Source organism: Balaenoptera musculus, chromosome 16 (assembly GCF_009873245.2).
Source record: "Balaenoptera musculus isolate JJ_BM4_2016_0621 chromosome 16, mBalMus1.pri.v3, whole genome shotgun sequence".
Taxonomy (NCBI): Eukaryota; Metazoa; Chordata; class Mammalia; order Artiodactyla; family Balaenopteridae; genus Balaenoptera; species Balaenoptera musculus.
This window is the reverse complement of record NC_045800.1, coordinates 1-26,374: the sequence shown is the minus strand read 5'-3', so window position 1 is coordinate 26,374 and position 26,374 is coordinate 1. Positions and strand designations below refer to the sequence as shown.

General features: G+C 49.3%; 1 protein-coding gene and 1 non-coding gene across 2 annotated transcripts; one reads left to right on the top strand and one right to left on the bottom strand.

Moving 5' to 3' along the window:
- Nucleotides 1-3,080: 3,080 nt before the first annotated feature.
- Nucleotides 3,081-11,798, bottom strand: SYCE1 (synaptonemal complex central element protein 1). The gene is made up of 13 exons (XM_036829101.1): nucleotides 11,704-11,798; nucleotides 8,203-8,265; nucleotides 7,505-7,564; nucleotides 7,090-7,164; nucleotides 6,393-6,440; nucleotides 6,089-6,143; nucleotides 5,292-5,381; nucleotides 4,980-5,043; nucleotides 4,116-4,182; nucleotides 3,911-4,034; nucleotides 3,732-3,842; nucleotides 3,488-3,575; nucleotides 3,081-3,242 (listed from the first exon to the last, which is right to left on the bottom strand). The coding sequence occupies exons 1-13, from the start codon at nucleotides 11,771-11,773 to the stop codon at nucleotides 3,165-3,167; spliced, it is 993 nt and encodes a 330-aa protein (XP_036684996.1). The 5' UTR covers nucleotides 11,774-11,798; the 3' UTR covers nucleotides 3,081-3,164.
- Nucleotides 9,687-9,759, top strand: TRNAW-CCA. Its single transcript has one exon. It is a non-coding gene; the product is annotated as a tRNA-Trp (tRNA).
- Nucleotides 11,799-26,374: the final 14,576 nt, after the last annotated feature.

Here is a 26,374-nt window from a genome sequence, read left to right as displayed (position 1 = left end):
AAATATGAGTTTTTAACTCTCCAAGGTTTTTCCCAGATGGATTATGAGTTGGGTTCTGTTGCAAATAGGTTTAAATCATATGGCCTGATTTGGATGTATGTTGTTAACAGGGTGTCTGGTTGTTTGACAATTAAAATATCTGTGGCTGTGGAGCTTTGGCATTACCCTCTAGACAGGCCCTCTAATTTGGCCAATTACTAGGTCCCTTTGCCTCAGCTGTTGGTTTGGATGGTGACAGGCAAGCCTGCAGAGTCTTTGGGTTGTAAAACTTGTAATAGTCAAAAGTGATGGCATGTGGGCCTGCATTCACCATGTTGGTTTAAACCATGGCTTCCTTGGAAGGTTTGGGACTCTGGTTTGCAAACCAGTGAAAACACCCAGACTAACAGTAAGGAGACCAACATTCAACAGAGTGGTGTACAGCTCACTTGACTGGCTTTTGTCATTTGATGTTGATTTTCCTCCAGCATGTATCAGTAACAGGTAGAGGTTTTCTGGTTTTATCCTTATGGGATATGGTTTTGATTTTATTATTATCTCCAAATGTGAATTTCATTTACTAAGTGGAGTTTTCTATTTATCTTTTCTGTAGTCCCCACTGCCTGTGAGAACGGTCCTGGAGTACCTGGAGATGTCAGCAAATCTGTAACCAAGTGTGTGGTCTCGTTTCCTGCTACATAATAGAAAAGACCAACTATTGAGACAAGTCTTTTGCAGAAAAAAACAAGGCTTTATTGCAGGGTGGCCAAGCAAGGAGACAGGAGGCAAAGTGGTGTATTTATCTTGGAAAGAGGGAGAAAGAGGGGCAGGGAGTTCAGAAATGATTGGTGGAAAGTAAGTGTAAGGTTCAATGGAAGTATTGAGTTCTCTGCCCAGGCACTACTACTGCTCTGCTCTTTATGTGTCATATGTGCAAATTCAGGGTGTTTGGTGTGTAACAGGGGTTGGATTTTTGGCCTGTGACATCTAACGTTCACTATCAGTCACCCTAGTCCCTCAATGTGCGTGTGCATCAGCAAGTTGTTTCCGTATCTGTGGTTTCCCTGGTGTTCTTGGATTATCATTTTGTTTCTACTACAATGACCTTGTAAATTATAGGGTATGGTTTCACAGGGGGCCTTGAATTAAGAGATTAAGGCCTGGGACAAGACAGAGACCCATATAAGGTGTCCACTTGCTGGAGTGGAATTTGAAAAGTTGTCTGAGGAGACCATTATGTCTCTCAGTTGAATCGGCTATCAAGAACCTATCAGGAAGATAAAAGTGCTATTGAAGGCCTTTTTAAAGAGTCTATCATTGTGTATTCTGAGAAGTGAACTATGTGCCTTGGTTAATATCAGTAATGCCTGCAACCCCAGAAGGGATGAGGGTAGGGATAAATCTGGATGTGGATTTGCCTTCCCTGTACACAATGCTTCGGCCAAAACTGCCATCTGCAGGGTTAAGAATTCCTATTCACTATCTTGGTCTCATACACAGCATTACTTCTGATTGAAGAGTTCCCTTAACAACAACAAAAAGTTATGCAGTGGGCCCAAGTTGTGATGGAATTCACTGGTCTTACCATGCTCCCCCCATCCTGAAGCAGCTGGCTTGATAGAACGGTGGAATGGTGTTTTGAAGACTCAGTTACAATGCCAGCTAGGTGGCAATACCTTGCAGGGCTGGGACAGGGTTCTCCAGAAGGTTGTATATGTTCTGAATCAGTGTCTAATATATGGTGCTGTCTCCCATGGCCAGCACTCTAAGGTCCAAATATCATGGGGTGGAAATGGGAGTGGTAACACTCACTGTTGTCCCTAGTGATCAGCTGGAAAATTTTTGCTTCCTGTTCCCACAACTGTATATTCCACTGGCCTAGAGGTCTTAGTCCCAGAGGGAGGAATGCTTCCACTAGGAGATACAATAATGATTCCACTGAACTGGAAGTTAAGACTGCTGCTCAGCCACTTTGGGCTTCTCATGCCTGTGAATCAACAGGCAAAGAAGTTACTGTGCTGGCTGGTGTGACTGATCCTGACTACCCTGGGGAAACTGGACTACTTCTCCACAGTGGAGGTAAGGAAACCATGTCTGTGATACAGGAGATACCTTAGGGCTTCTTTTAGTATTACCATGCTCTGTGATTAATGCCAATGAAAAACTGTAACAATCCCATGCAGCGAGAGTACTGATGGCCCAGATCCTTCAGGAATAAAGGTTTTGGTGACTCCACTGGGTAAAAAGGCACAGACAGCTGAGTTGCTTGATGAAGGCAAAGGGGAAACAGAATGGGTGGTGGAAGAAGGTGAAGATAGTTATAAATACCAGCTGTGATTCCATGACCAGTTACAGAAATGGAGATATATATATATATATATATATATATATTCAGAAATCAGGATTGTTGAGGTTTGTCTACCCAACTGTGTCACTGTCCTACCTGGATGGGGGAGCCTTTCAAGAGAAGGAATCTCTTTGTACGTACTGAATTCACTGTCTTTTGACCCAAGAACACAGACTTTGACTCCCGTCATTGCCCTGGCTTGGGTGATGCACTCCAGTGGATTTGAAACATGCCCTAAGCACCAACCGTCCTAGGTGATTGACTTCCAGGACACTGAGGATTTCTAACATGTTCTTGTGACAAGTGTCTCAGGTACAGATTTTGTGCCTATGCAGGCACAAATTACATTTAGGCTCCAATTACATGTCTTTTTCTCAGCTAATCAGTGGGGACTGTGGGCATGGAACTGACTGGCTGAGGACCCTTGGTCCTTGTTGGGATTTCTGAGACTCTGTGGTCTAGGTCTGAATAAGGAATGGAAGAAACAATCACAGGGTGGGTTTGCAGAACCCCTGGGCCTATTGCGAGAGGGTCTCAGTCTTGCATCCCTCTGCCTGGGGACCCAGAACATGTCAAGTCCTAAAGATGAGCAGACCAGAGACTGTGAGGTTAGGGAAGCATTTATTGAGTGCCTGCTGTGGGACTCTGGCTGAAGCCAAGAGGCAGAGTGTGGCCAAGGCTTCACTCAGTCTCAGGTGCCAGGGGTCTTGGGATGGACAACCCCCCACCTAGCACAGACTCAGCTGAGGCAGTGGTGTTGATATAGTGCCTTTATTTCCTGAAGCCCATAAGCTCCAGTGCAGGGCATAAGCTCTAGTGCAGGGTGGGTCCTCCTTGCCTAGGAGGGCATCAGGCTCTGCTTAGTGGGCGGCTCTGGGTCTTTCTCCTCACTGACTCCAAGGGGCTTGGGATTGGCCTGTGGGAGGTCAGAGTGTGACGTGGGAGTCTCCTCACATCCCCATGCCCACACCCTCCCTGGGTCCTGCCCTTCCTCACCCCACCGCTGCCAGCTTCTGCACCTTCGCCTTGGCTGTGTCCCTTTGGGAATGCCCTTCCCTGAAGACCATCTTCTGAGCACTCTGCGGACCCCCTCCTTGCCTTCCCACCCAGAGCTCCTTTCATAAGCTGTCTCTGCTCCCTGAAGCGGATTCCAGGACTCACAGCTTCTCCTGGGCCAGCCCTTTCCTCTTGCTTGCTCTGGCCTTGAGCAGGGACCTGCACTCCAAGCTTTTCCAGCTCCTCCTTCAGCCTAGACAAAAAGGGGTAGGGGGGTAGGGTAGGAGGGTGGGGAGGGAGAAGGGTAGGATTGTAAAGAGACCAAGTGACAGAGTCTAGGAGGGAGCAGAGACTCCCTTAGCCACCTTCCCCTTGGGGACCGGGGGAAAGGGAAGGGCTCCGTGCCCACCTCTGCCTCTTCTGCTGCAGCTGCTGGCACTTCTGCTGCAGCTGCTCCTGGCGCTGGGCAGCAGCCTCCAGGAACTCCTGGGCCTTCTCGTTCTCCTCCTCAAACAGATGCCTGAGGGTGGGCATCAGTGCTGGCAGCTCCTCCCCCTCCCCGTCGCCCCCTCCCCATCCCTCTCTTACACCACAGCTGCTGCTTCCTCGCTGCGCAGGAAGAGCCCCTCAGTGATTGCCGAGCAGCCCTTGGCTCCAAACTGGGAGCACAGACGATGCTTCACATCCTCCAGCTTTGCCTCTACCAGCTTTTCTGCAGCAGGAAGGGACAGATGGCAGGGCAGGGCAGGGCAGGGCAGGGCAGGGCAGGGCATCCCCATTCTCCAGGCCTCACCTTCCTTGAGCAGCTGCTCCTTGCTGCTGTCCAGGGCGCCAATCTCCAGGGCCAGCTGCTCTGGCTTCTGAGGGGTAGAAAGGTGGCCTGTCCACATCTCCTGGCTTCCTCCCATGTGCCTCAGAGAAGCCGATCTGGATCTGGTCTTTACTCTGCATGCCTTACTTCCTGCTACTCTGGCCCTCCATGCATGCCAGGCATGGTCCAGCCTCAGGGCCTTTCCATTGGCCATTCTGTCCACCTGGAGTTGTTTCACCCCAGATACCTGTGGTGCTACGCTGGAGAGGCTCATGAGGGTTAGTGTTCAGGAATTCTGCAAGGTTTGAAATCAGCCCTGGGGTATTCGCTACAGGGCATCCTGCAAACACCACCAATCAAGGCTGTTCTCTGGAGAGTCAGTTACCAGCCCAGCACTGCAGCTCCTCCTCTTCCCGCTGTGACCGCACTGAGCCCTTCCGTCCTGACATTCATTCTGTTTTCTTGTTTGGGATCCCCAGGTGGCAAACACTGGCCTGCTTGGTTCCCCACTATCTGCCCTGTGTCTGTGATAGCCCCAAACACACCCATGAACCTCCTTGATGGATAACCCCTCCTTGGTTCATCAGGGTTCCTCCTGACCACTTAAGGCCCCTGGGAGGGCATCAGGGATGGGTGGGCAGGGCCAGTGAAGAGGACAATACCGGGTGGCAGTGAGGGTGATGAGGAACTGGACTGAGCATGACTCTAACATACGGCTGCCAGGGCTTGCTCAGGAACTGGGTGCGGCAATTGAGAGGAAGGAGGCCTGGAGGATGACCCTGAGTTTTGGGCTGGTGCTGCCAGAGAAGATGTGGAAGGTGGAAGGAGTGGCTCTGAGTGACTCACGTGGAATTCCCACAGGTCCTTATGCTGGCCCATCAGATCCTCCAGTTGCTCCTCAAAATCCAACCTGGGGACCAAGCACACAGGATGAGGGGCCGTGGGCTGAGAGACACCCCTCCTCAACCTGGCTCAGGCTGGGGTCTTCATGCAGAGACATGGGGGAGCTCGCCCGTGCTCTTCACTCTGCTGGGAGCACCTCTGCCTCCTTGACCCTCCAAGCTTCAGCTCAGCCAGCTCCTCTTCTAACCCCCATTCTTAGTATTCCCCCCACTTACAATGCATCCAGCCCCCCAGGCCTTGGGCAATGGGCTTTACCTCAACTGCCTCTGTTTGTTCTTTTCCTGCTCAATCTGGGAGTTCAGGGCAGAAATTCTCTCCTTGCACTCCTGCAGCATGGTATGCTTCCTGGCAAGAGGCAAGGCAGCCGTCATGTTTTCTGAATGTCTCCCTAGGAGGAGCCTGGGGTGGGGCTTCTGCGTCCTTCTCTTGAGGTCTGTTCTAACCTTCTAGATTGAGGTCCTTCTCTGTAACTTTGTGGGAGGGGGGCATGAGCTCATGCCCTCTGGAAATGTCATTGTGAAGATTGGGGAGATCAATGTGGGCATGGTCACAAGTACAGGCACACACACATATTAGTCTCATGTGAATTTCTCAAACAGTTTCAAAGTTGGTATGCTAGGGGCTTGGGGCCTCTGGTCACAAAATGAGCAAAATAAGGATTCAGGAGGTAGAGAGATGGATGCACAAGTGGTTGGGTGGATGGAAGGATAATGGATGAATGGAGAGAGACTGGTGCACAGATGGTTGGCTTGACGCCTAAATGAAGGGACAGATGAGTAGACAGCCAAGACAGCCTGCAGAAAAGTATGAAGGTATAGAATAAAAACCAGCCAAAGGAATTTAATTGACATTCTAGCAAATGAATGCTTATCCCAGTGAATGAGTACTCCTAACACTACTGCCTACTGTTGGAGTCAACGTGGGAAGACAGTCATTTGGCCTCCCCGTTTTAGGGAGATGAGAGCTGTGGGTTTAAGACCGATTTCCTCTGCTTTCTCTCTCTACCAGAATGAAGGGACAGCACTGAGCAGGGGCCAGGTGGAAGCTCTTACCTCTGTGTCTCACTTTCCTTCTCCTGGCAGTGGAGCCGGAGGATCCTCAGGGTCTCTGCAGGGAGAGGAAGTGAGGGCCCCGTGAGAGCCCATCAGGGCATGAGGTTTGGGCAGAGGTAAAAGTGCCAGATCATATGGGGTCTCCTGGAGCTGATGGAACTTTGTCATTTACTGCATGTTTGGTGGCAGCCACAGGAGGGATGCAACGTGATTCAGGTTTCAAAAGGCTTCTACTGCTACAGAGACAGTGGGCTTCTTCAGGGTGGCAAAGGCAAAAATCTGGAGATAGAGTAGCTGCAATTACCTTGCTTTTTGCTCAAGATCTCTTTCAGGCGTACTTTCTCTCCACTCACTGGAAAAAGCAGTAACATGTTCAGGCATCAGAGTCCACGACACTGAACCTTCAGGGACTGGGCTTGCCCATGGTCACATGGGCGGTTTGGTACAGCCCTACCCCCAACCCCAAATGTAGACCCCTCGAGGTGAGCCCCTTCCCCTCTTGTGCCCATACTCCCTGTAAGCATCAAAGGGCCCTCAAGTTGATAAAGGGTGGCTGTGAGGACCCTGTGGAATGGCAGGGCGTTTACGTGGAGGGAAGAGGAAAAATAAACACATTGCATGAAGTTGGGTAAGGGCTGTGAAGAAACACATCGAGCAGTAAGGGGCACGTGACTAGGTGTGGGCAGAGTGCTGTCTTTGGGTGGGTAACTGGGGAAGGCCTCTCTGAGAAGGGGACATTTGAGCTGAGAACTGAATGATGATGTGAGGCAATAGGAAGCTGTATTATCTGGGGGAACCTCCTAGCAAAGCCCCTAAGGTAGGAGTATGCTTGAAGGGTGTTTCAGGAACACTCCCACCCAGAGTTGGACGGGGGAGATTGGTAGGACCTGAGGTTGGAGAGGGGGCAGGAGCCCTTGGCCACGGCAAGATGCTGATTGGAATACTGGGTTCAAGGATGCATGACATTGTGGGGACCTCTGGGTCATCCCCCGCAAGCTTACGTGAGTCCAGTTCCTTCTGCAGGGTCTCCCACACAGTCCGGGCCTCTCCTAGCTCCTCACTGGCTTTCTTTTTTGCTGTGCCAAAGCGCAGGACATTGTGTAAGTGTCTGTTCTTGCAAACATTTCACATTTGTCTTTAAGCAAATGTAGAGGGGCCCAGATTTTACAGAGCAGGAAACAAGGCTTCCAGAGCCCAAGCCCTTCTTCTTGGGCTCAGTTGACAGCAGGACAGGTTAATAAACATGTGAGTATAGCACCTGAATTTAGATGGGCCCGACCAACCCATGCTAGGTTTAATGCTCTGCTGGTTCAAAACACAGTAATTTTGAACGAGGGGCCCTGCATTTTCATTTCGCACTGAGCCCTGCAAATCATGTAACCGCACCTGGCAGACAAGCCAAGGTCCTGAGCTCACCTTGCTGAACCTCATTAATCCGGTTAATCAGGACATCAATCCTGGGCTCTAGGCTTCCGGCTGCAGGGAAACAAGGAGGTTGAGTGAAGATGACAGGGCAGGTGAAGGGAGGTGGATGCCCTCCAAGGGCTCACATTCTAGGGAGGGGAGACAGGAACAGATAAAGAACCTGAGTCAGGTTGTGATTAAGTGCAGTCAAGAGAAACACAGGAGGGGCAACAGATTAAGAAGTGGAGTGGGACGTGCTTCTTCAGATATGGCAAGACCCCTTGAGGGCCCCAAATGAAGCGAGGGGGGCAGACCTTGCTGTTCCCTGGGTGGGGGTGGGAGACAGTCAGTGCAAAGGCCTGCCCTAAGGTGGAAACATGGGTGGAAGGTGCCTGGTGAGCAAGCGAGAGGAGCAGAGGTGAGGCGGAGGGAAGGTGAAACCCTGGATCCAGCAGAGTGCATGGGAACCAAATGCGACGGCCAGCAAGGGGACTGCAGCTGAGTTTTGGGAAAACGTTTGTACTTTATCCCCTTATACTTCAATTCTGAATCATGGGTTCATATTTTTACTTCAAAAAATTGTTTTAAAAGTAAGAGAGAACAAATGAGTTAATTTTCCAAGGTGGTGAATTTTGGGCCTTGGAATTGATACCACTTCTGCCTGACCCCAAATCTCAGGCTGAGCCTCAGTTACAGAGGAGACATGTGACCTTTCTGCAACTTGTTCACCATTTCCATCAAGTCTTCAATTTTCTGTGAGGACTTGGCCTGCCCTGTGGAGAGAAAACCAAACATTTAAGAATTATGTAGGATCCAATAAAGATTAAAAAAAAAAAAAAAGAATTATGTAGGAGTAAGAAGCCTGAGGAAGGATCTGATAACACTGGGCTGGGAGTGAGGTGCGCTGAGGGCAGGTCTCCAGCCAGAGTGGTGCATCTGCTCCTTGCCCTGAGGGAGACACTGTACAAGGGATGAACCGGCCCTTCATGGGCAGATTTTCCTAAAGGGTGAAATGACACCACAGATTTCCCCTTAATAAAACTCAGGGCAAGGAAAGGGGTACACTCTTACTGCTGATACTGTTCAAGGCCTGGCCAAAGCTCAGGATGTAATAATGAAAGAAAAAAAAAGAAGTGGTATTAAAAACTGGAAACAAGGAGTCAGAAATCACTGTAACTAGTAGGTGGCATAATGAACTAGAAATTTCTAGAGATTACCCAAAAAAACCTTACAAGGCATAGTGAGAAAATCTAATAAGATGTCTCATTTAAATATATATAAATATAAATAGCTTTCCTATATACAATTGTTATTCTGCAGGCTCCAAGCAAAATATTTCATATTAACTTGCTTATAATCAATATAGGCACTCATTTTTAACTCCTTGATGAATTAGTAGATCTAGGCAATTATTATTAATGGCATTAACATCACAATAAAAATAAGTGGACATTATGAGATATGTGATGTAAAAATTCAATGTAGGATTCTTGTAAAAAAATGACACTAATACTTGTTAAGCCTCTCAATCTAAATAACCAATTCAGAGGAAATACAGGGAGGGAGGAACATTTTAAGTGACACATGGGCATACAATTAGTAACATCCACACTGGGAAACGTCACAGGAAACACAACCCAGTTTCTTTAATTTAAATACATTTTGGGGGAAAAGGGAGAAAGGAAGATCCTTACAGACAAAAAGAAATTAAAGAAACATATCAACCAAGCTCAATAAATGGACCATATTTGGATTTCGATTCAATAGAAAGCAGTTTTTAAAACAGTGATGACACAATCAAGGAAATTTGAAAACTGACTAGTTGATGAAACAAAGGAATTATTTTAGCCATTATTCAGATGTGACAATGCTATTGTGGTTACTCTTCTGCAAAGAGTGCTTATTTTTTAGAGAGATATAGGCAAATATTGGGTTGGCCAAAAAGTTTGTTTGGGTTTTCCCATACCATCTTACGGAAAAACCCGAACGAACTTTTTGGCCAAACCAATATCTATGGATGATATGTTATGATGCCTGGGATACTTCGAAATGAAACAGTGGAGTAGGTGGTAGTGAGTGGGTGAGGATAACGAGGAAACAAGATTGGCCAAGAGCTGATAACTGTTAAAACTGAAAGATGAGTTCATGGGGTAATTATACTTTGTTCTTGACTTAAAAAAATTTTTTTAGGACTTCCTTGGTGGTCCAGTGGTTAAGACTCTGCACTCCAAATGCAGGGAACCCGGGTTTGATCCCTGGTCAGGGAACTTGATCCCATATGCCACAACTAAAGATCCCACATGCTGCAATGAAGATCCCGCGTGCTGCAACTAAGACCCAGCACAGCCACATAAATAAATAAATAAATATTTAAAAAAATGTTTTTTAATTGAAGTATAGTTGATTTACAATGGTGTTTTAGTTTCAGGTGTACAGCAAAGTGATTTGGTTATATTATATATATACTTTTCAGATTCTTTTCCATTATAGATTACAAGATATTGAATATAATTCCCTGTGCTATAGAGTAGGTCCTTGTTTCTCTTCAGTAGTGTGTATCTGTTAATCCCAATCCTAACTTCTCTCTCCCCCACCCCTTTCCCCTTTGGCAACCATAAATTTCTTTTCTGTGTCTGTGAGTCTATTTCTGTTTTGTAAATAAGTTCATTTGTACCAGTTTTAGATTCCACATGTAAGTGATATCATATATTTCTCTGATTTACTTCACTTAGTATGATAATCTCTAGGTCCATCCATGTTGCTACAAATGGCATTATTTCATTACTTTTTGTCTTAGTAATAATCCTTTGTATATATGTACCACATCTTCTTTATCCATTCATCTGTCAATAGACATTTAAGTTGCTTCCACGTCTTGGCTACTGTAAACAGTGTTGCTATAACACTGGGGTGCACGTATCTTTTTGAATTAGAGCTTTCATCTTTGCCAGATATATGCCCAGGAATGGGACTGCTGGATAATATGGTAACTCTATTTTTAGTTTTTTTTTTGAGGAACCTCCATACTGTTCTCCACAGTGGCTGCACCAGTTTATATTCCCACCAACCGTGTAGGAGGGTCCCCTTTTCTCCACACCCTCTCCAGCATTTATTATTTGTAGACATTTTGATGGTGGCCATTTTGACCAGTGTGAGGTGATGCCTCATTGTAGTTTTGATTTGCATTTCTCTAATAATTAGCCATGTTGAGTATCTTTTCATGTGCTTGTATATTTTTTTGTATATGCTTAAATTTATCCATAATAAAAAGTTTAAAAAAAATAAAGCAACCAACCAATCAAACAATATAGAGAAGGTAAATAATCATTTCTACGTAAGAATGGAGAAATGGAGAGAACAATTAACCAAAAACTACACAAATGGCTAATAATATTTGAAAAGACGTACTACTTCAGTCATAATTAAAGAGATGAAAATAACATGTTGCATCTAGCAGGTTGGTAAAGATTCGTAAGTCTGATAAGGCCCAGTGTTTGTGATGATGTAGGGAGACAGGCACTAACACTGACAGCCTGTGGAGAGTGATGCAACCTTTTGGAGGCCAGTCTGGCTACATCACCATTTTGAAGACAAAATTCCACTTCTAGGAATTTATCCATCAGATATGCTTGGTTAAATATGCAAAAGGTATGTTAAATGACACTGAAGCAATATTTACGTCAAAAGTGGGAAAAAAACGTGAACGCCCATCAGTAAAGAACTGTGCATGGGATTTAGCTGTTCCCTCCTCACGTTTTCGTACCACCATCTAGGCTACTATCCAGTCCATGCATCTATATGTTTTGTGTGATCCTCTAGGAAGGTGACCAAAAAGGGGGAAAAATAATTTAAATGTTAAAATTTGTGCCAGATGGGCTACTGCAAAGCCTTTACCCACTAGTCTTTCTATCATCTGAATGTGCTATCAAGTCGAAAGGACGTCCTCTGCCTACTTTTAGCTACTTAAGCGGAGCAGATGGGGCAAACGAGGCCAGCGGGAGGTGAGTGAATGTAGGACGCGGGCCTGTGGGTGAGTCCTCGCGGCTGCCGGCAGAGCCGCCGAGACCCTTCTGCAAGGGACGAAAGTCGTTTTTCCCCACGTCCGCCCTGACTCGAAGTAGCGCCCGCGTGCGCTCCCTGCCCGCCCAGCCGTCTACCGCCCGGCTCCCGCCGTAGGCCTCGTGAGAGGCCGTCGCCGGGGTCGGCTCTACCTCCAGCCTCGTCAGCCCGGCCCACGGCTCCCGCCTGCTCCGCGTTCGAAGACCCCGAGCGCCCCGCCATTTCCTCTCAGTCTGGCGCCTCCGCTTGGATTGGACGGAATCCGCGCCGGGGGCGGGGCGGCCTCAGCACGCCTGCGCAGTGCGCCCCGCGCCGGATCCCTTCGGGAGCGGGCCGCGGAGTAGACAGTTGGGCAAACGCCAGTGCGCATGCTTGAGGCGTCCCGGCGCAGATTCAGCGCAGAGAAGGCGAGGGCCGCGCCTGGTCTTCCAGGCTTGTGATTGGCCGGTTGAGGAGCCGGTGACCTGCGAGAGTGTTGAGGCCTCCCGAGAGCCCGCCCCACGTGACGTCACCCGCGTTGCGGCGAGTGAGCCCGAGCCTGGCGGTGGGGAGCCGAGTGTGATTTCCGTCTCTGCACGCTTAGGCGAGGTTTCCGGTTTACCGGAAACCTCCGCGTGGGCGTTCTGGACCGAGGCCGTGAGTTGGCCCCACCTGACTCATCTTGGCCGCTCTTCTCGGCTGGACGCGGAGGAGAGCGCAAGGGTGCAGCGAGATCCTGATTCTTACCAGCGTGATCCCGAGGCTGGTCCTGCCTCGCGTGACGCATTCTCAAGGGAGGCGGGGCCGAAGGGTGGACGATGTCGGGTTTGTAGGGCGGGCTGGGGGTGCAGAACTGCCGCGTTCCTCTGTAGGTCTGGAAGGACCGTGGTGGACCTCAGGGCTGCATGTGGAGGGGAGGTTCAGCCAGGCTCCCTGCCGGCGCTGGATGGGGCAGAATTCACGTTTTGGGGGAGGCCGGTGGACCTGGTTGCAGGCGGTGCAGGTGACAGTTACCAGCCTGAGTCTGGGCATCTGAGTGTTCACTGTGCACAAATCCTGTTCCGAGACATCCCACCCCTCGTCTTCCTCACCTGTTGACCGGGATCCAATCACGACAGTAACAACGAAGTGTGAGGAGCAGTTTTGAGCACTATCTGTGCAAAGCCTTGCTCTAAGAGCTGCCGTCAGTTTTCCTCATCTGTAGTCTGGGAATAGTAATAGCAAACAAGAACTAACATGTAAGGAGGGCTTCCTGTGCCGGAACAGTTCTTATTCTCGTCATGGTAGGAGATTATTTCATATAATCTTGTCAAAGGACAACCTGGCTGGGCTCCCCCTCGCTCACTCTGCTCAAGCCACCAGCCTCCTTCCTCAAGATAAATAGGCTCAAACCCACCTTAAGGCTTTACAAAGGCTGTCACTGCTACCACATGCACCCTTCTGAAGTTTTCAAAGCTTGAACTGTCACATCAATGTGAATGTGCTGTCTAAAAATCCATAGCTCTCATGATATGGATAAGGTTATGAAAAGTCACAGAGTAAGAATTAGGATTCAGGGTCCAAGCAAGAGTCTGACTGGGGATCAGGGTCAGGGAAAGGGTCAAGAGTCAATGTCAGAGGCCAGATTCAGAGTCACTCTTCATTGTTAGGATCAGCATCAAGGTCAGGGACAGGGATAGGAATTAGAGACTTGAGACCATGGCCATTCCCGCCCAAGATCATGGTTCAAGTCAGGGACTACTGACCCAAACTATGGCAGAATGGACCATGATCTCCTTGCTACTGGGGCTACTTCTTTGGGAATGAACTGACATATGCAAGATATGGACAGACCAAAGGTTCAAATGACCCTTGAAGCCAGAACCCGTCTTGTACAGACTGCCTGGGGTTAGGGGTTAGGGTCAGGGTTAAGGACCCTAACCCCTAGGGTTAGGGTTGGGCTCTGGCTCAAAATCCAGGGTCAGTGTCAGTGTTGGGGATCAGGGTCAGTGTTGGGCTAGGGTATAGGGCTGGGGTCAGGGTCAGAGTTTAGAGTTACGGGTCAGGATTAGAGAGTCAGGTTTGGAGGGTTAAGATTTAGAGCTTAGGGGGTCAGGGTCCACAGTCTAGGGGTCTGGGGCTAAGGTTGTTACAGTTTAGGGTTATATATCAGGGGATTAGGGTTATAGGTTAGGGTGTTAGAATCAGAGGATTAGGGTTAGAGTTAGGTTTATGCATAACTGGTCCTCTTCCCCCTCCTCACTCTCCATCTTTGTGAGGCCTCCAGGAAGAGTAGGAGTGGCCCAGGGTCACACATGAGTTAGGAAGTTAAGCTGAACCGTTGATTTTCTGTACCCCAGTACTGGGCTCTGTTAGAAGAATGAAATGTCTACTCCGATCACTGATTGTTTCAAATCTAACTCTACTCAGTCAAGTGTTGTGGAGGGCCCCAGAAGTCCCACAAGGTGTCCCTCTGTCCTCCCACCCTCTGGCCACTCTGTCTGGGCAGCCCCAGGTTCCAGCACAGCCCTGACACACAGAGCACTCAGAAGACATGTGTGGATTTATATAGGACTGGGGGTAGCGACCTGCCAGCCCCCACGTGCTGCATACTTGAAGGCTGGTTGGGCCCTCCTGGGACTGAATGGATCCTTTGTCCCATTCAGGTGGCCAGCAGTAGACAGTTAGGTCTTAGCCAGGACAGCCCTTGCCCTTCAACCATCCAGGCAGGCATTTGCAGTCCTCTAGCTCAGGCCAGCCTGGGCCCTGTCAAGCCCTTGTTGCCAGTCACTGAGCTGACCATGCGACTGTGCAATTGAATAGCTACCTGGGCAGCATAGACAGCCCCCTGGGTGGTTCAATTCTGTACATCCATGTGATTGAGAGAAGTGTCTCTTCCTTCACAGCCTCGTAGCCTTCCAAGAGAAGTAATAACCCTCCAAACACTGAGTGTGGCCCTGGCCACAACATCCAAACAGCAGACTGTTACCCTGCAATTCTTTGGCCTTCCAGTTGTAATAAACTTTTGACACTTATACTCGTTAAGACTCAAGGATATGGGGGCCACTGGGTCTCCCAACGGGCAGTTTCTCACTGGGGCCGCATGGTCTCAGTGAGCCAGGTGAGCTTAGGGCTCAGCCCCTGTGTCCTCCAGAAAGCTCGCCAGCTGTGGATTGTGTGGCATGGAATAACCCTTGAAGCTCCTACTGCTTCACCAAGCTAGAGTTTCCTTACCACCCAGCGTTCGGTCTCTGCTCTTTGTAAAGGAGAGAGAAAAGACTGGAAAATGAGCAATTTTATTCTTCAAGGATGGGTGATTAATGTGGCCAGAGGCCAGGTGTGACTCCTGGGCTCCCACCTCCCAGGGTCACAAATGAAATCTGTGTGCCTTTTGAGGCACACGGGCAATCAGGGCCAGTCTCTGATGTGAGGACCTCATGCCCAAAGCCAGAGCCTTGAGTTTACCACCAACAGCACAGTTGCTATTTTAGTAAGTGGAAGAGCTTCTTGCCATCAAGGGAGGACAGCAAGAGTTGCCCGGACGCTAGTGCACAGTCTCTGGTCCTGTGAAACGTGATTACACGTGAGCATGAGCTCTTCGATGCTTTCTGGTTCTGGAAATCGTATAGGAGGTGGTTCACAGCAGATGAAGCTAATGCTGTCAGTGGAGGTGGTGAAGCCAAAGGTCTGCAGTTCAGACTGAAGGTGCCTATGTTAGTGTGCATAGAAGAGAAAACCATCTCGTGTGAGTGTAGGTCAGGCTTGTTTAAGAAGAATGCAGTCGGGTTTCCCTGGTGGCACAGTGGTTAAGAATCCGCCTGCGAATGCAGGGGACACGGGTTCGAGCCCTGGTCCATGAAGATCCCACATACTGCGAAACAAGTAAGCCCATGCGTCACAACTACTGAGCCTGCACTCTAGAGCCCACGAGCACGCCTAGAGCCCGTGCTCCGCAACAAGAGAAGCCACAGCAATGAGAAGCCCGCGCACCGCAGTGAAGAGAAGCCCCCCTCGCCGCAACTAGAGAAATCCCGTGTGCAGCAATGAAGACCTAACGCAGCCAAAAATAAATTAAATAAATAAAGATTTTAAAAATCTTTAAAAAGGGAAAAAAAAATATCAGTGCAGTCGTGTTATGCCTAAAATCTCATATCTTGTGCCTTTCCTCGGGCACACCTTCCTCAGTTCCTGAGGCTACTGTAACTCACATACAGGGGAATGGAGAGTGGGCTATCTAGTGTGAGACCTTCTTTACCCTGTGTGTGAGTCTGCTCGGGGCTGCCATAACAAACACCACAGACCGGGGAGCTTGAACAACAGACCTACCTCCTAGTCCTGGATGCCGTCTGAGATCAAGGTGTCTGCAGGCTGGTTTTTCCTTGAGGCTTCTCTTCTTGGTGTGTAGACAGCCATCTTCTCACATGATCTTCTGTGTCCTAATCTCTTCTGGTAGGACATCAGTCTTATTGGATTAGGATCCACCCTAGTGACCTCATTTTACCTTGATCACCTCTTTAAAAACCCCATCTCCAAATACCACCACATCCTGCGGTCCTGGGGGTTAGGGATTCAGCATGTGAATTTTCAGGGGCACAACTGAGCCCACAGCATCCTGCTTAGGAACTAACATGTGCCTGGGTCCTTCCTTCCCTCAAGTCCCATGGGGATCATGCGATAGCTCAGGGAGAGGCCACTCGTGCAGAGTTTGTGTCCCAGTTGGGGAACCCTTCTCTGCTCTCTTTGATCAGGCAGCGGCAGTGCCAGCCCCATCCTGAGGTGAGCAGTTCTGGGGTTTGGTGCCATCTCGCCTCGCCTGCTGAGGTGGTCAGTATCAGGGAACCCAGGAGCCACCAGCCCAGTAGGGATGCCGGGGACTCTCAGGGCCTTGGCAGATGTCTCTCCCAGCAGATACTCTAGCGAAAGTGGGGAAACATTTGGGGATTACATGTGGGAGAGAGTCACAGTCTCGTTTATGCTTCAGAAAGACCACGTTGGGGTGGGATGTGAGACGCACCATGGGGGCAGGGAGATTTGTCAGGGCCTGATGGAGGAACCAGGCACTAGATCGGGCTTGGGCCAGGGCTGTGGGTGTAGAGGGGAATTAGTGTGAATTTGGAGGAGGGGGTCGCAGGGTATGAGATCAGCTGGTGCACAATTCTCTGGTTGGTTGATGGTGAGGTAACAGGGTGGTGAACAGTATCAATCCTTAGGTGCCAGTAGGTCTGGGGGCTCTTGATCATCAAGTACAGTAGTTAATGTCTTCCATCTGGTAGAAGTCTGTAAAACAACTCAGGAAGCGTGCATCAGATGCTGTTATCCAGGTACTTCAGAGAGGAGCTACAGCAGAGGATGTGGGGGGGGTGGGTCTGTCCTGGGAAGGCCCCATAGGGTCCTGCTCGGTTACACCCGGTGTCTGGGCTCAGCAACCAGGGAAGGTGGGGCTGCTCCTGGGTGTGGGGAGCTGCAGGATCCCGGTCCCCTGAGGGCCCTGTTAGCCCCCAAGGTGAGATGGGGGTGCAGTGACTGGACAGAGGCGTCTGGCCTGGGAGAGGGGTCCGGGCTGGAAATGTCACGGGACTCATCGCAGGGAGGGAGAGGAAAGACCAGGCTGGGGAAGGTGGGTTACAGCAGACTCCACGGATGTGTCTGTGGGCCTGACAGAAGCAACTCAGAGCCAGAAGAAGTGGCCGTCAGGAGCTCAGCTTCATTCTCCTGTTCCTTTGTAAAACTGCTGTGTCAGTTTGAAACACCACCAGGAGACTTCTGGGCCCATTGCTGCCATGGTTTCATCAAAGGGGCCCGGGTGGAAAACAGAACCACTGCAGGCCCCACCCATGTCCCCACTGGGGGTGAATCCGATCAGGGCTCCAGGGCTCACAGACTTGAGGGAACCTCTGTCCTCCGGACTGGTCTTCCTCCTTCCTCTCACCTGCTGGTCAGGAGCCCAGGCACCCCCATCCTGGCTCCATCCCCCAGGGCCTGGATTCTGGGACAGCTTAGAGGTAATGCAAGACCCTCACGCTCCTTTATGTGCCTGGGGGCAAGAATGTCTAAAAAGGTGCAACTGGCTGATTACAGAGGGCTGAGTGTTTGCAGCAGGTATGGTTGGAAAGATGGGGTGTGAGTTTCCTATGTCTTCACAGCCTTCCCAGTGTAAAGATCTGTGCATGTCCTATGGCCAGTGAACTCCCCACACCATCCTCCCAGGAAGCTCAGCCAAGTATTATGAGGGCAGAGGCTCTCCCCTTGCTTATCTGTAACTTCCCACTCCCACAATGAGGAGCTTGGTGCCCACTATCTGCCATTTACCTATGCGTTGCTCCTTTCCAGATTACATGTGCAGAGGTTTCAGAATTGTTAGCTGCTACACCCTGGAAAGAACTCCATAAAATAAAGTCCACTGTTTGTGTACATTTTGCATTTAGTTTAGAGATTGCGTTCATTTCCAAAGTTAACTTAGGTCAGCACCTTTTATCCCATCCCCTACAGTGAGATTTTTCCATGCATTTCTAATACAGTTAGATTCGGTCACCTTGAGTATTCCATCCTGTAATACCCCTACACTGTAAATAACTAAATTTGAATAGAGTTTGATTGACCCCTTGGGCTATACACATCTATGGGCTTAGACAAATGCATAGTGACAGGTATCCATCCTAGAGTGTCACATGGAACACTTCAAATCCCCCACCCCATGATCTGCTTATCATCTGTGTAGCTTTGCCTTTCCCAGAATGTCACCAATGGGGTCATACTGTGTGCAGCCTCCTCAGCCTGGATGCTTTCACTTAAGAATATATACTGGGGATTTATCCATGTCTTTCCATGGGTTGATGGTGCATTCCTTTCTGCTGCTGAGTAGTATTCCGTTGCATGTGTATGGGAGGAAAAACAATTTTCACTCTGTCCTTCTAGGTTCTTGGTTGAGCCCCACCCCCGCCGTCTAATAAAAGCCAGATTAACAGTAGAAAAACAGAAGTTTAACAGCATGTATACCTCCTGTATACAGGGGAGCTACCCAGAAAAATTGAGTCAGTCCCTGAAATGGCCAAAGCCATCACCTTAAATACCAAATACCATCTTCAGATAAAAACAGAAGACCTTGGGGAAGGGGGGAAGCCAATAGTGGCAGGTTATCATGCAAAGCACAGTAAACAAAGGTATTGTATGCAGATTTAAGTCGGGACTTCTCCGTTGATAAGAGTGACTTGAGATTTAATCATCCTTCTATTTCTGGTGCAAAGAGGGACACTCCGTTACAAATGGAGATTTCCTTATAAATGTCCTTCATAAAAGGTCAGTCTCTACTCAGTTTTTTCTATCTTTCTTTTTTTGAATGAGACTGAAATAATCCTTATGCCAGAGAGACATATATTGGCGTGGTGTATTCTGCTCGCCGTGACATGGATGTCCTCCACTTTGCTTATGCAGTCATCTAGTGAAGGATATCCTGATATCTTCAGGTTTTTAGCCATTATGAATAGTGCTGCTGTGCATAATTGCATCCTTGTCTGCTTTTAGACATAGATTTTCAAAGCAGTTGCCTATATACTGGACGCATAATTGTTGGACCCCGAGGGGAAGCTTGATTTGTTGTGGAAAAAGCTGCGGAACTGTCTTGCCTCGTGGCTGTGCCTGCACCCCAGCCATGAGGAGGGGTTGCTCCTCACCCTCCAGCAGTCGGTGTTGCCATGGTTTTGTTGGAGTTTAGCCATCCTAGTAGGTGTGCTGTGATGGCTCACGATTTTAATTTGGAAATCCCTAATAGTATATGATTTTTTGTATAATTTTTGTATGATTTTTATTAGCTGTATATCTTTTTTGGCCAGGTGTGTGTTCAAATCCTTACCCATTTTTAAAATGGGGTTGTTCTAGAGGTCTTTGTCCATTTTGAGTCCAAGTCGTTTACTGGATATGTGGTTTACAAGTATTTTTCTCCCAGTTTGTGGCTTGTCTTTTTTATCTTGGAGAGGCAGCAGTGAGTGGTGGCATGAAGCGAGATCTTCATTGCCTGCGCAGGAATTGAACCTGGGTAGCCTGGATGAAAACCAGGAATCCTAGCCACCACCCCCGCTAGCTCTTGCCCCCAGTGAAAAATGCATTTCTCATAGAGGTAAAAACTGTAAAAACAGGTACAAAGTTTATTAGTAGAGACATAGCACAGCAACAAGTGGGAGAGCACACAGAGAAACAGTTTGTTTAGTTCAGACAGAAGCAAGGCAGAGATGCACACCCGGAGAGAAAGGGTGTGGACACCCTCCCTAATGAGGAGGAGTGCAGTAGAGAGGCGGTTAAGTCACTTATATAGGGCAGTTCTTCCGGGTCTCTGTTCACCTCTGGCCAATTATCTGGTTTCTTTTTCCACACCTGCCCTGCCCTAGGACCCTCCCCAACATGCGTGTGCAACTTTTTTCCAACATGGATTACCACCCAGAGGCCTGTGGGACGACCTTAGCATCACCTATTTTGGGGTGGTGCCCCTTCCTTTTTGACCCCCAAGGAACCTTTCTGCACATGTGCAATGTTTCCCTTGCCCCAAGGATGAGAAATGTATGACCTCTTGATCTTTTAACAGGGTTTAGTCCCACTCTGTCCCTCCCATAAAAATGTCCAATGTCTGGTTATTTACCCTATTTCTGTTGCTGGTTTTCATATCGAGGTGCAGACCTCGAAATATAGACAGGAGTCCGGTCATAAATATGTAGTCCTAGAGCCCGTTTGTCTCTTGCTTCAGGAAATGTAAACAGGGGGTTGGTAATGAATGTCCAGCCTGGAGCCCATTTTTTTCTCACCCCAGGAAGTGTGAACCGGAGGCCAGTTGTAAATGCGTAGGCTGGAGACCATTTATCTCCTGCCTCATTTTGACTTTGTGAATAAGGTCTTTGAGAGTAGAAATCTTTAATTTTATAAAGTCCACCATATTTTTTTCTTTTGTGATTGGCCTTGTATGTTAAAACTCAAAGCCCGTGATCTATAGACGAAACCCAAGGTCATGTAGATTTTCTTCTATGTTTCTCTGTAATTTTCATAGCCTTGCATTTGAAATATCTGTGAATAAATTTGTGTGAATTTGGCATAAGTTTTAAAGTTCGTTTCTAGGGACTTCCCTGGTGGTCCTGTGGCTAAGGCTCCGTGCTCCCAGTGCAGGGGGCCTGGGTTCCATCCCTGGTCAGGGAACTAGATCCCACGTGCCTCAACTAAGAGTTCGCATGCTGCAACTTAAAAAAGAAAAAGGTCCCGTGTGACACAGCTAAGACTCAGCGAAGCTAAATAAATAAATATTAAAAAAAAATAAGTAAAGTCTGTGTCTATAATCATTTCATTTCTTACGGTTTCTAGTTAATTGCTCCTTAACTATTTTGGAGAATTCATGGGTCATTTGGCTCTATTTCAATTTGAATTTCCACAGCAGAACTGATGTAGCAGAAGCCGGGTCTCCTCAGGACCCACTGGGGCTTTGGGACACTGTGGGGTCCGGTTCACGCTGACAGGAGCCAGGTCTCCTCTGGACCTGCTGGGAGGTGACGCTGCTAAAGGAAAAGGTGAGGAAAAGTGGGGGAGAAGGTTCTTGTGTCTAGGTTGAGTGCTGAGGGTGTCTGTCCTCAGAGGACCCAGGAGAGGAAGGGCTTCATGTGGAACACTGGGTTTTTAGCCAGTTTTTGTGTGGTGTAGACAGAGTGCAGTGTTCTTTGGTGTGTGGTGTCCAGTTTTGCCAGCACCATTTATTGAGGGGACTGTTGTTTCCCCAGTGTATGTTCTTGGCTCTTTTCTTGTGAATTAACTTACCGCATAACCGTAGGTTTATTTCTTGGGTCTCTGTCCTGTTCCTCTGGTCTGCGTGCCTGTTTTTGTGCCAATTGCACACTTTTTGGTGACTGTAGCTTCGTAATGTAGTGTGAAGTCAGGGAGGGAGATGCCTCCAACCTGTTCTCCGTTCTCAGACTCCCTTTGGCTATTCAGGGGCCTTTGTGTTTCCACACAAATGTTAGGAACGTTTGCTATATTTCTGTGAAGAATGCCATTGGAGTTCTGACCAGGCTTGCTTTGCATTTGAACATTGCTTTTGGTAGAATGGACATTTTAACAGTGTTCTTTGCATCCATGAGCACGGGATAGCTTTCCATTCATTTGTGTCTGTTCAGTTTCTTTCATCAGTGTTTTACAGTTTTTAGTGTGCTTTCACATCCCTGGTTAAATTTATTCCCAGGTATTTTTTAGATGCAATTGTAAATGGGATTGTTTTCTTCATTTCTCTTTCTGATGGCACATTACTAGTGTATAGAAAGACAAGTGATTTTTAGAGCTTCCTTTGTGGCTCAGTGGTTAAGAATCTGCTTGCCAATACAGGGAACACGGGTTCGAGCCCTGGTCCAGGAAGATCCCACATGCGACGGAACAACTAAGGCCGTGCGCCACACCTACTGAGCCTGTGCTCTGGAGCCCGCGAGCGACAACTGCTGAGGTCGTGTGCCACAACTAGTGAAGCCTGCTCTCTTACAGCCTGTGCTCCGCAACAAGAGAAGCCACCGCAATGAGAAGCCCGTGCACCGCAACGAAGAGTAGCCCCTGCTTGCTATAGCTAGAGAAAGGCCGTGCACAGCAACAAAGACCCAATGCAGCCAAAGATAAATAAATAAATAAATAAACATTTTAAAAAAATTTATTAAAAACAAAAAGAAAGAGAAGTGATTTTTGTGTACTGATTTTTTACCCTGCAGCTTTACTGAATTCCTTTATTAGTTCTAACAGGTTTTTGGTGGTTTGATGTGGAAACTAGAATTCAGATATCCCACTGTTTCTACTACAGCCAGGTCATCCGCAGCACCCAAGACATAGTGGCTCCTAATATAATCTTCCCATGGTGCCTGTTAATAACACGTGGACCCTACAAGAATGATGAGCGTCACCACTTTAGGTGAACTGGATCTGGTTAAGGCTTGGCCTCTATTATGAAGTTTGATGTCTTCTCTGCTTTTTTTGGGCATGGTTTTGACATGGTTCTTTTGAAAAGTAATGTACTTCCCAGTAATTTCAAGTGTATAAAAAAACTATAAGCAGCAGTACAAAACACACCACCTCACATAAACTACTCCAGTGTGTTTTATGCAATACTGGGGTCCTCTCCCAGGGAAGCAGCACATAAAGACCCAAAGACGAAATTTTATGGTTCCACCTTATAATCCTATCCATGGGCCCACTTCAACATTCACCATCTCCCCAACTCTATGGAAATGTCTTTTCCCATTCTGATCCAGTTTTACTTTCTCTGAAACCATTACTGAGACTTTCCCTCATTTTCAAAACCTTTATGGATTTAAAACACACGAGATAAGTATGATCTGGGTGACCTTTTCTGCATGACCTCTTTGACTTAGAATGTTTTCAGTGTTCATCCATGTTCTAACATGTATTATCAGTGCTTCATTCATTTTTTTCATTGTGATTAAAACTAACATTTAACATTTAAACCATTTTGAGTATACAGTTCTGTGGCATTGACTACATTCACATTGTTGTACAAATATTCTCACCATCCATCTCCTGGACCCATTCATTTTCCCCATGGGAAACTCTGTATCAATTTCTCTATATTTTTGCCAAAATTTGTTATTTTTAATTTTCTTGATTATAGGCCTTCTAGTGTTTGTGGAGGGGTATGGCGTTGTGGTATTAATGTGCGTTTCCATCGTGACTAACGATGTTTAACATCTCTTCAGGTGTTTGTTGACCATTTGTATGTCTTATCTGGACAAGGGTCTTTTCAAGTCCTTTTTCCATTTAAAAAATTGGGTTGTTTGCGGGGGCCTGCAGCTCCGCCGCCCAAGCCGGGTCCCGCCAAGCGCTCGTCCTGGCGGCCTTGGCCTCGCTGAGTCCAGCCTGGAGCGGTCTCTGCGCCGCAGGGGCCCGCGCGCCGGGGCATCGCTAGCGGCCTCGCAGGGGCGCCGCTTCCTGCCTCGCGCTCGCAGGAGAGGGGACGCCCGGCCCCAGGCGCCCGTGCCCGGAGCGTCGAGACCGTGCTGTGCCGCGCGGACGCGGCGCCGGCGGGGCGGGTCTCTCTCGGCATTGGCTGCGGCTCACCTGAGCGCGCCGGCGGTCCGCGCGCCTCTCCCGGAAGTGGGCGTCCCGGCCGGAGCGCACCTGGCGCGGGGCGTCCTCGGGGCTCCTCGCCGTCGGCCCCCGGCGAGCCGGCACGGGTCCAGGGAGCCAGCGCGCGGCGGCCGGGAACGACCCCTCCCGTGGGTCCCTGGCACCGCAGCGGCATCCGAGCGCGGAGCGGAGGGTCGCGGACCGCAGGTAAGGGGACGGGCTCGTGGGGGTGGGTGGAGGAGGGAACCACGACTCACACCAGAGCTGTTCGGCACAGTCGCGGAGCTCCCTAACCTGGCGGCCGCAGGAAGGGCTCGCCTTTGAGTAAAGGCTTTGAGAACAGGCCCGAGCCTACACCCTCCAATTTTACAAAACATCTGCTGGTGTAAAGTTCACTCCCGCGCGGTTTTCCCAAGTAGCCAAGTGCCCCTGGCGAGGTCTCTACAAGGAGAACGTGAGAGGGCCGGTCGCCTGGAGAGACTTGCCCTTGGCCTATGGCAAGGAAAGGAGATTCATCTTGCATGGTGATTTCACCTGCGGTGACCGCCCCCCAAACCCCGCTCTGGGCAGCTGGGCTAGCTCTGCTTCCTGGACGTCTCCAGCCGAGCAGGCCCTTGGCCACCTACTGGGATGGGTTAGGGTTAGGGTTTAGGGTTAGGGTTAGGGTTAGGGTTAGGGTTAGGGTTAGGGTTAGGGTTAGGGTTAGGGTTAGAGGGTTAGGGTTAGGGGTTAAGGTTAGGGTTAGGGTTGTTAGGGTTAGGGTACGGGTTAGGGTTGTTAGGGTACGGGTTAGGGTACGGGTTAGGGTTGTTAGGGTTAGGGTTAGGGTACGGGTTAGGGTTAGGGTACGCGTTAGGGTTAGGGTTAGGGTTAGGGCTAGGGTTAGGGCTTAGGGCTAGGGTTTAGGGTTAGGGTTAGGGTTAGGGTTAGGGTACGGGTTAGGGTACGGGTTAGGGTACGGGTTAGGGTACGGGTTAGGGTACGGGTTAGGGTTAGGGTACGGGTTAGGGTACGGGTTAGGGTACGGGTTAGGGTACGGGTTAGGGTACGGGTTAGGGTTAGGGTTAGGGTTAGGGTTAGGGTTAGGGTTAGGGTACGGGTTAGGGTTAGGGTACGGGTTAGGGTTAGGGCTAGGGTTAGTGTTAGGGTTAGGGCTCGGTTAGGGTTAGGGTTGGGTTAGGGTAGGGTACGGGTTAGGGTCGGGTTAGGGTACGGTTAGGGTACGGGTTAGGGTACGGGTTAGGGTACGGGTTAGGGTACGGGTTAGGGTACGGTTAGGGGACGGGTTAGGGTACGGGTTAGGTTAGGGTTAGGCTTAGGGTACGGGTTAGGGTACGGGTTAGGAGGGGTACGGGTATTACGGGTTAGGGTAGTACGGGTAGGGTAGGGTTAGGGTACGGGTTAGGGTTGGGTACGGGGGTTAGGGTAGGGTTAGGGTACGGGTAGGGTTAGGGTTCGGGTACGGGTTAGGGTTAGGGTTAGGGCTCGGGTTAGGGTACGGGTAGGGTTAGGGTACGGGTTCAGGGTTAGGGTACGGGTAGGGTTAGGGTACGGGTTAGGGTACGGGTTAGGGTACGGGTTAGGGTACGGGTACGGGTTAGGGTACGGGTTAGGGTACGGGTTAGGGTACGGGTTAGGGTACGGGTTAGGGTACGGGTTAGGGTTAGGGTACGGGTTAGGGTTAGGGTTAGGGTACGGGTTAGGGTTCGGGTACGGGTTAGGGTTAGGGTACGGGTTAGGGTACGGGTTAGGGTAGGGTTAGGGTTAGGGTTCGGGTTAGGGTTAGGGTTAGGGTTAGGGTTAGGGTTAGGGTACGGGTTAGGGTTAGGGTACGGGTTAGGGTACGGGTTAGGGTACGGGTTAGGGTACGGGTTAGGGTACGGGTTAGGGTTCGGGTTTAGGGTTTAGGGTTAGGGTTTAGGGTACGGGTTAGGGTTAGGGTACGGGTTAGGGTTAGGGTACGTGTTAGGGTTAGGGTACGGGTTAGGGTTAGGGTTAGGGTTAGGGTACGGGTTAGGGTTAGGGTACGGGTTAGGGTTAGGGTACGGGTTAGGGTCGGGTTAGGGGGTTAGGGTACGGGTTAGGGTACGGGTTAGGGTTAGGGTACGGGTTAGGGTTAGGGTTAGGGTACGGGTTAGGGTTAGGGTACGGGTTAGGGTTTAGGGTACGGGTTAGGGTTAGGGTTAGGGTTAGGGTTAGGGTTAGGGTTAGGGTGCGGGTTAGGGTTAGGGTACGGGTTAGGGTTAGGGTTGGGTACGGGTTAGGGTTAGGGTTAGGGTACGGGTTTAGGGTTAGGGTACGGGTTAGGGTTAGGGTTAGTGTTAGGGTACGGGTTAGGGTAGGGTTAGGTACGGGTTAGGGTACGGGTTAGGGTACGGGTTAGGGTACGGGTTAGGGTACGGGTTAGGGTTAGGGTACGGTTAGGGTAGGGTTAGGGTACGGGTTAGGGTACGGGTCTAGGGTAGGGTTAGGGTACGGGTTAGGGTTAGGGTTAGGGTTAGGGTACGGGTTAGGGTACGGTTAGGTTCGGGTACGGGTTAGGGTACGGGTTAGGGTAAGGGTTAGTGGTACGGGTTAGGGTAGGTTAGGGTACGGGTTAGGGTTAGGGTTAGGGTACGGGTTAGGGTTAGGGTTAGGGTACGGGTTAGGGTTAGGGTACGGGTTAGGGTAGGGTTAGGGTACGGGTTAGGGTACGGGTTAGGGTAGGGTACGGTGGGTTAGGGTTAGGGTACGGGTTAGGGTTAGGGTTAGGGTCGGGTTAGGGTACGGGTTAGGGTT